This window comes from Vicugna pacos, chromosome 16, assembly GCF_048564905.1.
Source record: "Vicugna pacos chromosome 16, VicPac4, whole genome shotgun sequence".
In the NCBI taxonomy this organism is placed as follows: Eukaryota; Metazoa; Chordata; class Mammalia; order Artiodactyla; family Camelidae; genus Vicugna; species Vicugna pacos.
Genome location: NC_133002.1, coordinates 34,877,046 through 34,891,181, shown reverse-complemented (window position 1 = coordinate 34,891,181; position 14,136 = coordinate 34,877,046). Strand labels below are relative to the sequence as shown.

The following is a 14,136-nucleotide window of genomic DNA, read 5'->3' as shown; positions in this document are numbered from 1 at the left end:
CCTCACTCTCCCATCCAATCAGACATCCCTCAGTCCTCTTTCCCACCCAAGTGAGAGGCTGCCCGGGGTCCACCTGCAGCTTCTCTTTCCAGCCAGGTGAAAGCAGAGGAGGAGGGGGTGGGAGAGGGGTGTTGCTACAGCAGGTCTGGTGGCATCCAGAGAGACATCAGCCTTTTTAATAAGGGAAAAAGACATTTTTCTTAACCAAATCCTCAGACAGCTGGCTATTCCATGCAATATCTGGCTCCTCACCCCACCAGACCCAGGCCAAGAGACCCCCAATATCTCCACCCCTCTGCCTGCCTCCCAACCCCCATTCCTGGTCCCTGTGTGATAAGGTTCTCCACATCTCCTACTCCCATCTTCGGCCCTCTCCCCCAAGGGTAGGTGTTCAGAAGAGGCTGAGGGCTTCCAGGTCCAAGGATAGCTTTCCCTGCCCCTGCTTCCACTCCTGGCCCTTTCCCCCTTTCGGCCTGTTACTGCTGGAGAATCGATCCCTAGCTCCACTCCCGCCTGCACATTGACCTAGTTTCTGCCTGGATGCAGAGGGGACACGTTCTTACATGCTCCTAGACGCAGGGCCATGCATAGCTGAGAGACCCACGCAGGAAAGCCTGACACGGGAACTTACCACATGCATCCCAAATATGCTCACACTCACGCACACATGCGTGCACGTCTAGAGACACCTCCCTAACTCAGGAACATGCCAGGACCCACTCATAGACACACATACAGGGCCAACAGACACGTGGACAGACATACAGGCCTTCATAAGCCATAGACTATTCCCCACAGGGGCACCCCACTGTCTTCAGCTCCTGCTGTCAGGTCCCCAGCCTCAGGCCAAAAGGAGTCACGTGACTCCCCACGCCGACCCTGCCACCATGCTGCCATGGCCACGGGATCTGGGTTCCCCCAACCTAGTAATGCAGACTCCCCTCCTCCCTCCAGGTGCCCACCTTACAGAACTGTAGGTGCCTTATTTCCCCAGGACAGGACTCTACCTCCATGGTGGGGGACACCCCCCTTCTGTTTTCATGGCAACAGACTTAAAGTCATGTGACCTTGGTCTGTGGAGATCACAAGAAGTGGGTAAGGCAACCCCACTGTGGGGCCTTTAGAATCTTAATCCCTCTCAGCTGTTCCTCTGTTAAAACAAATGCGGGATTGCACAGGTAGGGAATATGAAAGCCTTTGTAAATGGTCAAACTCCAAGACATCAGTATAAGAGATCATTGTCTATTCTGCCTGTCAATGTCCATGTGGTGGGCAGAGGGAAGGCTCAGGGCACCATCCATCTGCTTTTTCTGGGGGATCACCCTGCCCACACCCCTCATATTTCAAACTCTGGCTCTTGACTCCCAGAATGCCTCTCCAACCCTAGTCCTGCTGTCATCTGGGTGGGCAGCCTTGGGGTCCCTGCAAAACTCAAAAGGTAGGCAGCCTCCAAGGGCCAGCCTCCCCTCCTTCCAGGCCTCAGCTTCCCTGCTTCCACCGCAGCTGCTCTGTGCTCTTCTGACACCTTCATCCTCTCACACATCTCAGTTTTCAACTGAAATCTTGCCCCACCCTGCTTTCAACTCCATTCCCCATCCAACTCCTGGATCCATCACTTCACAGCCTCATTCTGGTGGTCCTTGACTCCCTATTCCTCCCACCCTGAGCCCACCCACCTGCCTGCTGCACTCCTAGACCCCAGCCCCAGAGGCTCAGCTAAGCTGGAAAAAGTCCCCACACCTAGGAAGTTTGGGGCCTCCACCAATTCCCAGTCTCCAATTGTCTCCGTATTGTCAGCAGATCCCTTCTCTCAACTTTGCTTTCTCTGATCTCCTCAAGCCTCTACCCAGCTCTTCCCCTCCCCCATGGCACTCCTCAACTGAGTCTCCCTCTTCTCAGAGAAAATGGAAGCTTCTAGAAAGTATTCCAACCTCCCTCCCCCACAGCAGCCAACATGCCTTGAGTGTGTGTGCGTGCATGCGTGCATGTGTTTGGGAACACACATTTTCCACCCTGTCCACTGAGCTCTGGGTCCCAGCCTCTTCCGCTCCACAGAGGCCTCACTCCCTCATTCATCCTTTTTTTCCCATTGTCTTCAACCCCTGCCTCTCCCTCAACTCCACTGTTATCTTGATTGATCCTGAGTCCCCTTCTAGATCCTTTCCCATCTCTTTTCTTTCCTTTACATCCAACTTACTCAAAAGAGATGGCTGCACTCACTGAATCTGCTTCTTTACTGCTCATCCACACACCAGCCCCTGCCCCTGCCCTAGAAGGCACCAGAGTCACCAGTCATCTCCTAGTTGCCAAGGTCCGTGGACCTTCATCATCCCTTATTTGATGTGATCCTTGTGCGACAGTCACCACGGTTCCCCACTTTCTCTTTCTTGCTACATCTCCTCCCTTGGTTTTCATATTAGTTAGGATAAGGTATATTGTATTTGTTAAGCTAATTTTTCATTTTATTGTATTTTAATTTTACATTGTACTAGTTAGGCTAGTAACTTTCATTAGGCTAATTAGTTACACTAGTTGGGTTACGCTGAATTGTCTTAAACTTAGATAGGTCAAGTTGTATTAGTTAGGCTAAACTCCGATAACCAAGAAATCCAAAAAAGACAGCCTCTCCAAGAGTAAAGTTTCTGTCTTTCTCCAGTTCTGAGCGAACATTCCAGGTCAGTGAGAAACTTCGCTTGCACAGCCCTTCGGAGACCCACGTTCCCTTTTCAGTGTTGCTGCAACGCCCCCTAAGGGCTTATTGGTGACTCAGGACCAAAGCTGGGTGACCACCAGGAGCTCCAGCCTCGGGGAGGGGAAAGGGAGCGAAGACAGGATATGCGTGGGGTCTTAAAGCCCAGGCAGAGAAGGGCTCACATCACTTTCCCTTGGCATCCCACTGGTAGGGTCGAAATCACACAGCCACCCCTGACTGCGGGAAGCTGGGAAGCAAGTCTACCTGGGCAGCCACAGGAGCACAGACTTTGGTGGGTGACCAGCAGGGGTCGCCAGAGCTTCGACATCATCCCTCCTATCTCCTGGCCATCCTCTCTCCTTAGTTTCTGTCCCTCAGGGCTCTATTCTTGGATCTCTTCTCACTGGACACGCATGCCTGGTCATTCTTGTCCAGTCATATGCTGATGACTTCAAACATTTGCATCCCCGGCCCAGATCTCCCTCTTGAACAGCAGACCCACCTGGGCACCAGGGCCAAAAGCTGGGACTCCAGCTCTACTTCTCTCCCTCATCCCGCATCCAATCCCTCACTAAGCCTGGCAATGCTACTTCTTGTTTTCTCACAGCCTCCAAACTCACCTCCCTGCCTCCGCCTACCCCACAATACTTCACACCGTCTTCCAGTGACACATGGGGCTTCAAGGTCCAGTCCTCGGCCCTCTTCTCTTCTTACTTTGTAGTCTTTCCCTGAGCCCCACGCCCAGCCTCCCAACCTCCATTCCCAAGGACCCCCAGGTGACTCACATGAGTATATCTCTGCCCCGCCCCCTTCTCCGAGCATCAGATTCAAATATCCACTTGGATGCCTCAAAAGCACTTTAGACTCTACATGCCCAAATCTGAGCTCTAGATATCCCCCCTGCTCCCACCCAGCACAGTGTTTCCTGTCTCATTGCCAACCCAGTGTCTAAAGTCAAGGTCCCAAGACTTGCTGTTGTTACCTCCCTCTCCCTCATCTCTTGGATCTAACCCTCACTACGTCTGGTCAATGGCCACTTCACTCCACATCCCAACACCTGTGCCCATCCCTGGGGCCAGGCCACCATCATCTCTGGCCTGGACTATGACAGTAGCCTCCTCACCCATGTCTCCATATCTGCTTTGTCCCCCTTGTCCACACTGATGCCACAGTGATCTCTCCAAAGGCCACAAATCTGATTGTCACAGCCTACCTTAAAACTCAAATCTGGCTTCCCAGGGCTGTCAGAATGGGCCAAAATCCTTACCTTGGCCTACAAGACCCGACGTGACCTAGCCCCACCCCTGCCTGTGCCAGGCACATTCAGTTTATGCACTCTCCCTCCAGACCCAGCACCGTTATCCATGCCATCTCCCCTGCCTAGAACACTCTTTCTCCCTTCTCCTGGTTGTTAACTCCTAGTCATCATTCCAAGCTCATCTCAAGCATCATTTCCCAGAGAAGCCTCTTCTGCTCTCCCTCACTAGGGCAAACCCTCCTGGCCCAGCCCCTGGCCTCCAGAACTCCTCTCCTTCACAACACTTGTCTCAGTGGTGTGATTATTGATTAAGATTGATGCCCCCCATTGCCAGCTCAAGAAGGCCAGGACCTAGCCAGTTATGCTCACCACTGTCCTCATCTCTTGTCACATGTGCCCTGTCCTCCAGGCCATATGATCTGTTAAAAAGTCCCACTCACTCAAGCCCCAGTGCCTTAGGTCTGCCCATTTTGTGCTCCATCCTCAGCATCTCCTGGGTTGCCTTCACTTCACGAACTCCCACCCCCCCTGCAAGCCCCCCCTCACATATCTCCTCCTCCAGGAAGTCCTCCCTGACCCCCCTGTGCTCCTCCCTCATGCTCTATTGTTCCCTCAGTTGCTCTGATCTCCATCTCCACGCTTGTCATGCTGTTTGCTCACTTGTCTCCCTTCCTTACTCAGCTGCAAGATTTGGGGAGACAAATATGGGGTTTTAGTCATTTCTTGTCTCCAGCCTTTAACCCATTGTCCAGGGCCTTGAATGCCTTAGTAAATGTTTGCTGTCTTCACCTCTCTTCACTGCCCCTCCCTACCCCTTTAAAACCATGCCACACAGCTTGATACATAAAGCTAACAACTGGAAATGACCCAACCATCCATCAGCAAAATATACCAGTTGTAGAATATTCACACAATGAAACACTACAACAGGGCAATGAAAGAATAAACTACCATGACACATGACAGCAGGACAAAGCCCACAAGCATCAGGCCGAACAAAAGAAGCTGGACCCAAAAAGTATCTTCCACATTTGTGAAGGTCAGAAACAGGCAAAATAAATCTGTGGGGACAGAGGTAGCATGGCAGTCATCTCCGGGTCAGCGGGTGGGGTGGAGTTGACTAGGAGAGGGGCTGGTGGAGCTTCTGGGCTGGAAATGTTGCTCACCTAGACCTGAGTGGTGATCACACATGTATGTCCATGTGTAAATGTTAATTAAGCTGGACTTCTTGTGCACTTTAAAGTAGAAAACTTTAACTCCGGGTTTTTTAAGTCTCTAATTTGCAACAAATCATCATGAAGAACAAACCTCTTGTGTCTAAGAGTTGTTTCCTGCTAGAGTCCCCTGATTTTAGGTGTTGATAACTGAAGCCCAGAGAGGGTAAACCACTCAGGTGGAGTCGCCCAGCACATCCGTGGAGACCCCACATCCTAAGGAGGAGGCTCTATGTCCTGCTTTCCCCATGCAACTAAAGGCCCCTCAGGGGCAGTCTCTGTGTCTTTGTGTCTCTGGCACAGAGCTCTGTGACCTCCAGATATTGGTGAGGGACTACCCCTGGTCTATAACTGGTTGCTGCTGGAGAGGTGAAACATGGCATCAGTGTGGTCCTTAACAGCACAGACTCTAAGGGCATAAGTCTGTAGCTGTGTGGGCTTAACGTCTCTGTACCTCAGTTTCCTCATCTGCAAAATGGGAATTATAATAGTACCCACCTTATAGCATTGTTCTGAGGCTAGGTGAGTGACTAAGCATAAAGCACTTAGAACAATGCCTGGCTCCAAGCCATGCAAGTGTTTGCTATGATAACTTCTATTAGGGGCAAACCCAGGCCGACAGTCCAGAGTTAAACTCTGCTCCTCCATTGGCTGTGCCACCTCAGGCAAGTTGATTAACCTCTCTGAGCCTCTCTTTCCTCATCTATTAAACAGAGATAATAATACTTATCTATTGTTATAAAAGCAAAATAATGCACGCAAAACACCTGGCTAAGTGCCTGGTGTCCAAGGACTATGTCTTACGCATCCCTTTTCCCAAGCCCAGCTCTGGAAGGGGCTCAATTGCTTGGAAGAATTAATCCCTTCTCCACCCACCCTTTTCCAGCAAGGCGTCTTCCTTCTGGTGCTAGCAGACAGCAGCATCTAGTGGACAACTCTGGAACTGCATGCTGGCCAAGGGCCATCCGCCAAGCAGGGCGCAGTCTTTTAAATAAGTCTTTTAGAATACGCACTCTGCATTGGACAAGTATTCATTAGGTGCCTGCTGTGTACAGGACTTGGATCTAGGACCTAAATGAAATGAAGCAAGAGATACAAGATGAGTGTAGAGGGGTATAAGGAAAAAATCACAAACAATTATAACCTTAGCATCAGTACCCTAATTTTTTAGTCTTAAAACATAAACACTATGTAGGGGGACTTGGCACACTGAACAGTGATTTCTCGGGAAGTTTCTACAATTGCAGGAGTGATTTCCAAGTGGCCATTTTGTGTCAATGACTCCCAGCTAAGGCCAAAGCAATGAAATGAAAACTTGAGTCAGAGAAGTGATTCCCTTCGCGTAGCCTGACTGTCTTCCCAGATTCTCCATGGAGAGGAGGAGCAGGAGTGTTTGGCTCCAAAGTTTGTATTCGTCCATCACACTTTACAACCCCTTCCCTAGACAGAAACAAGTGAAGCAGGTCTAGAGGTAGCACAGATCACATCCAACTGGGGGAATCAAAGAAGACTTCGTGGAGGAGATGGCATCTCAAACAGGCTTTGGGGAATGAAAGTAGAGCAAGAGTAAGTGGCTGGGGAAGGAAGGGCATTCCTGCATGATGGACCACATGGTTTGTAAAGTGAAGTAACAGGGATAGGCTGGACAGGAGAGTTAGGGCCAAATCACAAGGGACCCCAGATGACAGGCCAAGGAGACTGCATTTAATAAAAGCAGAGGACACACTGAGGAGGGAGAAAACCAGAGATCCAGAAACTAGTTAGGTGGCTACTATAACAGTCCAGACTAGACTCATGAGATAAGCATAAAGCACTTAGAACACCTGCACCACAATTACCTCCCCCACTGCCCCCACAAATAAATTTAAAATAGCAATTAAAGATACTTTTTAAAAAACACTTCACTACGATGGAGAGAATAAAAGAGATATGGGCAAGGCTAGAAACAGGGGGAGGTTGGGAAATAGATAAGCTGGAGTCAAAGGGGAGGACCCAGGTGAGAACTGAGTCTTGGGGAGATGAGAAGGAGAAAGGCAGAGCTGGAACCAGAACGTGGACTTGATCAGGGGGAACTGATGTGAGTAGAGGGTGGAGGCAATGAGCTGGATCTTCAGAAGGGTGAGTCTGAGTTGCCAGCATCTATGTGGAGATAAGGCACCAAAACTTAGGGGAGTACTTTGGGAGTCACTTACCTGTGCCTGTGCAAACAGGAGACTTGGGAGAAGACCAAAGGAGTCCTGTGGGGAGGGTAGATGCCACCTGGACATTATCAGTCTCCCTCTTTTTAAAGTTTCCTGGAGATGAGGAAGATGAGGAGGCACAGAAGACAGGGGGAACTTTGGAGAGAGAAAACCAGGGACCCTGGTGAGCATCCAGTAGCGTCATAGGTCACGGAGCAATTCAGGGGTCAGGGCAGCTGGGAGGCAACCATTGGATTTGTGGTTGGGGGTTGTCATGGGTGACCCTGGAAAGAGCAGTTTCGGGGGCAAAAGTCAAGCCACAAAGATTTAGGAGGCAAGAGGCAGAGGGTGTGGACGGCAGAGGCTCCCAGGGGGAGGGAGGTGATGGTGAGCAGAGCTGCATTAGGGGCAGGCAGGCGAGATGCCTTGGGAACAGAATTTAAGGAGGCGCTCACTCTCGGAGTGAGCAGGTGGTCTTGATGAGGAAGGGCATACAAGTGGTCCCGGAGCTGTTGAGAGGTAGAGAACCTCTGAAACTAAAGGAACCGAAATAAACCAGTAAAAGACCTTAGAGACCCAGACAGAAGCTAAGACCCTTCGACCTCCACCTCCAGCCAAACACATGGTGGCCAGTGATGGCAGAGCCTTGGAGAACACGAAGGCTGGGGGAGGGGAGGGATGGAAGGAGGATGCAGCGACAATCTGGAAGCACAGCTGGAGAGAGACCCCAAGAGAGTGGAGGAAACCAGGGAGGGAGGGAGAGCGTCCTGGGACCCTCCTGGGGAGATTCCCCGCACCCTGCCTGGGTGAGTGTAGTGGGAGGGAGAGTCCCAGTATCCTTGAGTCAGCCTGGGGAAAGCAAGGAGTCCAACTCTACTCTTCCCTCAGGCCGTTTCACCTCAGAGACTTGTGTCCCCAGCACAAGAAGGGCGGGACAACCCCCCACCCCACCCCAGTACATGCTTCCTTCCCCCCTTCCTAGGACTTAGTTTCTATAGTGGGCTGAATGGTCGTGCCTAAAAAGCTCCGGCCCTAACTCCCCTGCCCCCAGAACCTGTGACTGTGACCTTATTTCGAAAAAGGGTCTTTGCAGATGTAATTAAATTAAGTTTGTCAAGATGAGATCATTCTGGATGATCTAGGTGGGCCCTAAATTCCATGACAAGTGTCCTTCTAAGAGACGAAAGAGGGGAAGGCCACGTGAAGATTAAGAGAGCTGCAACCCAAGAATGCCTGGAGCCACCAGAAGCTGGAGGAGGCAAGGGATGCTCCCCTCGAGTCTTCTGAGAGAGCACAGCCCTGTGGACACCTTGATCTCCCTCGGACTTTTAGCCTCCAGAACTGTGAGAGAATAAATTTCTGTTGTTTCAAGCCACCAAGTTTTTGGCAATTTGTTATGGCAGCCCTAGGAAGCTAATACAGTTCCCTAGTCCGTAAAATGACTAGCAAGTTTCTAGGGAGGCTGCCAGCCCTGGTATTCTCCAAATTAAACCATTCAGCAAGGAGAGGCAGTCCATCTCTGGCCAAAAGGTGTGTTTTTTTTTAAACTCACTGCCCAGCCCCTTCCAGGTTGAGGTTTAATACTTTGACTTGGAGGAGGGAAGCCAAAGGAACGGCATCCCCTTCCACTCCTCAGAGAGTCCCCAAAAGAGTAGTCCATGACCCACCACTCCTCTCCTTTGCCCAGAGCCCTCGCCATCCTGCCCAGGCTGGTCGAAAGGGCCAAAGCTGACCCAGCTGAAAGAAGGAGCTCTTTAAAAACAAGAGGCTGCCTTTCTGACTTTCTCCTTGCAAACACCGCCCCCTCTTCACAGCGACTCTCTCCCTACCCCTCACTTTTGCCTTCTACCTCTGCCTTCCCCATTCCTGGGGGGCAAAATAAGAGGGATACCCTGATGCAAGGGGTGGAAGGCACCCCCCCACCTCCCTCCTCCCCACAACACAGCTGGAGGGGGAGGGGAGGTCAGCAGGGTTCATAAAGGCCAGATGTTGAGGAGAAAGAGAGTGGTGCCCGACCCACACCCACCCACACCACCCCCACCCCCACCCCCAGCAAAAGAAAAATGAAAAGAGACAGCTTGTAAAACAAACAAAACTTTTGTGGTCCAAAACATTTTTTTTTCTTAAGAATCTGCTCTACGCAAACATTAACAACTTTTTACAAAGCATTTTCACAGAAAAGGAGACAAGTCCTTCCCCAGTATCATATATGGGAATTGTTCCTCCCTCACCCCATCTTGGGGGGAAAGGGGGTGATATTCACTAGAGTGGACAGAAGGGTCACTGGGTCCCTCAGCTGTTGGGCAGATCGGCATCCCCCAGGTTCCCCTCACACCTCAACTTGGAATCTCCCTAAGAGCTAAACTCCCCTGACCTCACCTGGGTGGAGGAGAGAGCAATTCCACTCCCCTCTGACTCCAGGGGATCAGAGGGCGTGGTCGGGCCTATCTCTCCCCTCCCCCCAGAAAACAGAACTTCTGACCTCAAAACTAATCCCCTGGCCCTGCCCCTTTCGGATCCATCAGGTCCCTGACAACTCCCGAAATGCTTGAAGTTGGGTGGGGGGAGGATGCTAAAGGTTCCTCAGCCCAGTTCCCATCCAAACCCAAACTGTGCCCCTTCAAACACCACTGGACCTTGTGATTAGGCCAAGAGCCCTTCCATTTACCCCCTCCACCAAGCAGCTTGTCTTGTTTCTAGCCTTTAAGGGGGCTGAGTTTGGGGGTCCAAAGAATGGACCCAGGCCTGCCCTCTACTTCCACCTCTCTGTCCTTAAATCGGTGGAGAGGACGTTGAAAGGCAACTTGTTTGGTCTGATTTTATTGATTTCTTCTACCTTCTATTACTTTCCCTGGGATGGTCTCTGCCGCCTTCCCCCGGCAAAGTCTGCACTTTTGAAGGGGAGGAGGTCTCTCAGTCCTGCCTCTCCTAATATGAGTAAACTGGGGGAGGGGGCTGATTTATAGGGGGGAGTCCTCTTTCACTCATCAAACCTTATAACCTGAAAGCAAACAGGGAAAACTGAAGAGGGAAACCCCAAAACTGAACAAAGGGGAAAAGTTGGTGGCTGAGAATGAAGACCTTGGCAATTAGGGGTCACCTGACTTGGGGGGCCCTAGGAAAAGAACAGGAAGGTGGTGATCTTCCCCTTGCCTAAGCTGCTCCCTCCCCTGTGAAGGCTTCGGTGGTGCTTGGGAGGCTACAAAAGGCCTGAGGAGAGTAAAGGGTTAAAGGCCTGGGTGGTGGTGGTGGGGTGGATGCCCCCAGGGAGCTGCCAATCACCTCCCCGCCCCCACCACAGCCCCCCCACCCATCCCCAGGCTCTCCCACAGAAACAACCGGTTTGTCGATCACCAAGGTCTCTCTCCCACTTTTTTCCCCCTCATCTTTGAGCAGTAGCCTCCTTGGCTCCCCCTGGGGTGAAGGCCCTGCCCCCAGAGATCCAAGATGGAAGAGGGGAGGGATTGGAATCTATGTCATTAAGCCTTTTTCGGTTAAGCCTTCTCCTAACTCCACACGTTGGTTCTTCTCCAAAGGATGAGGGGGAGGGGTGTCACCCCAACCAGTTAGGTGCTTGAAGATCACTGTCATCTGAGGTCCCTCTGACCACAGCCCATAAAACATAAAGGGGGCAGGCAAAGGTGAGAAATGAGGCTCTATCCTGGAGCCCACTGTTTGGCTGTGGCTCCAGCTTTTTCCCCTTGGCAGAAAAGGTCTCACGTTCAGAGTTGCTCCAAGTTGATCCCCCAGAATTTGAGGCCGGGGGGCTCAGGGACAGCGGGACCCCCTATCTGCCACCTCCACAGCGGGTGGGCAGGCGGGGGCTTAGAGTCTCCCTGGAGGCGAAGCGAGGATGCCGGCCCCAAATCTCCGTCCTCCCCCACCACCAGGGCCGGAGGGCAGGGGAAGCAGTCGAGGAGGCTGAAGGTGCTCGTGGTGGGGAGCGTCGGTGCGGGGCGGCGGGGCTGCGCGCTGCGATGCGGGGGCGCCGGCCGCCGGCGTTTCTTGCCGGCTCCTCGGGCCGGCCCTTTGGCTGGCGGCCGTTCGGGCCCCCTGCGCAAACTCGGAGTGTCGAGGGCGAAGCCCTTCGCATAACACCAAAGTTTCGACCGGCGGATCAGACGATTGAAATGTTCCTGGCGGAGATCGCCGGGCGCGGCCGGAGCTCCGCTGGCCGTCGAGGGGCTGGCGGCCGGTGCCTCGGGGGCGGCCTTCGGGGAGTTTCCATTGACTGCGGCCGTCTGGCCCGGCAGGGGCGGCTCCGGCACAGCCTCTGGCCCCGCGGGCTCAGAGGAGAGGCCCGCAGGTTGCGGCAGAGGCGGGGAATCGGGCTCCTGATGCGGGCTGGCGGCGGGTCCGGGCTGGGAGTCGAGACCTGGAGCTGGTATAGGCGGGGTCGAGGCGAAGCTGGTCGGAGATTCCCGAGGGCGCCGGGGCGCCGGGCAGTGGCCGGGAGGTAAACCGGAGCGAGCGCCTAAGTGCGGGAAACTGCCTCCGCCCTCTTCCTCCTCGCCGCGGCCCCGGCACACTGCGGCGTCGGCATCCTGGCGGGCCGAGGAGCTGGGATCGTTGGTCCGCCCGGCCTGTCCCGCGAGGTGCTTCAGGCCATCCGGGGCCCAGCCGCCGGTGCACAGGGGGTCACGAGGGCCCAGCAGCACCGGGGCCCGAGGCGCCAGCTCCCCAGGCCCCAGGCCCAGAGAGGACGCCCGAGGTTTGGCAAGGGCGCAGAAGGCAAGGGCACGCAGGCACAGTGGAGAGAACTCTTGGGTCCCCCGACGCGGCTTCCGGGGTGTGGGGGAGCAGGGCGACCCTCGTGGGGACGCCGGCACTGCGAGGCGGGGAGCGGGGCACAGAGTCTCCATGGAACCGCCCGGGGGGGTGCCCGCTGCGGGGGCCCTGGTCCCAGCGGCGGGATGCCCTGGCTGCCCGAAGAGCCCACGGGCGAGGGGAACATCGCCCCCCCTCGACGGGGAGGTCTCTGCTCACGGGCGCCCCCGGCCCGCAACCCTGGGCCGCTAAGCTTTGGCTCCCTCTTCGATCTCGTCACGCGGCCTCCCGGCGGCCGGACTCCTGGGTCCCTGCGAGTCCTGGCGCGGTCGGCCGCCCTTCCTGCCGCCGCGATTTCTGCGTAGCCCGGGCGGGAGCCCCTCTCGAGCTGCCCGGAGCGCAGAGGCTGGGGAAACAAAGCGGCCGGCGGCCGCGGGAGGCGGGAAGGACCCCGGGCCCGGCACCCGGTGCCCGGGCCCAGGCGGCGGGGAGGGCGCCTTCCGCCCGCTCGGCTTCTTTCTTCCCCGCTGGCTCCCGGAGACCGCGTTATAGAGAACTGCCCCCTCGCTGCCCCAATACCAGCGCCGGGGCCGCGAGCCCGCAGCTGATTGGGCGGCACTGCCTGTGACGTTGGCCGGGACCCCACCCCTCTAGCGGCACCGCCCCCGTCCCCATTCCGCACACAGACACACACACGTGGACCCGGCGCGGCGGAGGCTGGGAGGGAGGGAAGAAGGGTGAGTGCGCGGGTGGGATCGCGAGGGGCGAAATGCGCCGCTGCATGTGGCTCAGTGGCGTGCTGGTGTTTAGTCGGTGCAAAGCACTTCATTTTTTCCTTAGCAGTCATGGTTTTCGCATCCGTAAAATGGGAATGTTCGCAACTACCCTTTTGGGGCTACGCGAATCAACATAGGTGAATCTCAAAGACAAAGCTGAAGGGAAAGAGGAAAAGAGATTGTTTAGAAGCTTTGCACAGCAGGCACTCCTGCGGGCAGAGAATGTACACCCACCCCCCGTTTCAGTCGCCTAGAACAGTGCCTGGCACATAGTGGGCTCAATAACTGTTGAATGACTAGTTAGGAATTATGTAAGTCTGTGCGAGATGAAAAAAGGAAGAAAAATTCCGAGACGGGGAGTATTAGATCCACGGAAGACGATAAATAGACTTTCTCAGCACCTGTTTCCATTTCTGATTTAGTTTCTAAATGGCCCCTTGACTAAATTCTCAGGGGATGGCTCTGCAGCCCCTCTCAAATTCCAAGACTCTGCTCTCTGAGGCCTGAACTGCCAAAGTGGGTTGAGGAGACCAGAGGAGGGGACACACAGACCCTCACTCTTATCTCCCCTAGGGAGAGTAAGCAAAGAAATAGTGAATTCCAATTAAAATTCTGATAATGGAGGACCAGCTCTGGCAGCACGTTCTATCCTCTTACCTTTCTTTAGTTTCTGTAGAGCTTACCGTTACATGAAGGTTTGTGAGTGTATTTATTCTTTATTGTCTGTCTCTCCCATTAGTCTGGAAATGAGATAATGAGAACTTTGTCTTAGTCACTACTGCATCCCCTCTGCCTACAACAGTGCCCACACATAATAGGTGTTCAATATATATTTGTAGTGAATGAATGAATTCCCAGGATATTTCTCTCGATAAAAATCAGACTATTGGAATACGGCTGCCTCTCATTCCCAGAAATACAGAGAGATTGGTATGATGACATGGAGACAGGGTGTGTCTGTGTGTGGACAAGGGGTGGTCACAGAGAGCAATATCTCATTCTGGGGCAGCTGTAAGAGAGGGTTTCTGTCAGGGTACAAATAATGCAGTTTGCTTCCTGGTCCCTCTGATGGTGACAACAGAAGCATTGTTTCCCTACATGTCATCATATAACATTTGGGAGAAACGAGATCAAGAAGGTCTGCCTCCCCTGCATCCCTTTTGCAGAGGCCAAAGGTAAAGACCCTGAGGTGGGACTGGGGTCTGAGGAACAAAGGGATGTGGTGTTCTATTGCTCAGAATACTACCCT

The 14,136-nt window shown here is 53.7% G+C and overlaps 1 protein-coding gene across 1 annotated transcript; it reads right to left on the bottom strand.

Annotated features, from left to right (window-relative positions):
* Positions 1-10,686: 10,686 nt before the first annotated feature.
* On the bottom strand, positions 10,687-12,649 carry EPOP (elongin BC and polycomb repressive complex 2 associated protein). Its single transcript, XM_031686073.2, has one exon. The coding sequence runs from the start codon at positions 12,204-12,206 to the stop codon at positions 11,067-11,069; it is 1,140 nt and encodes a 379-aa protein (XP_031541933.1). The 5' UTR covers positions 12,207-12,649; the 3' UTR covers positions 10,687-11,066.
* Between the last annotated feature and the right edge of the window lie 1,487 nt (positions 12,650-14,136).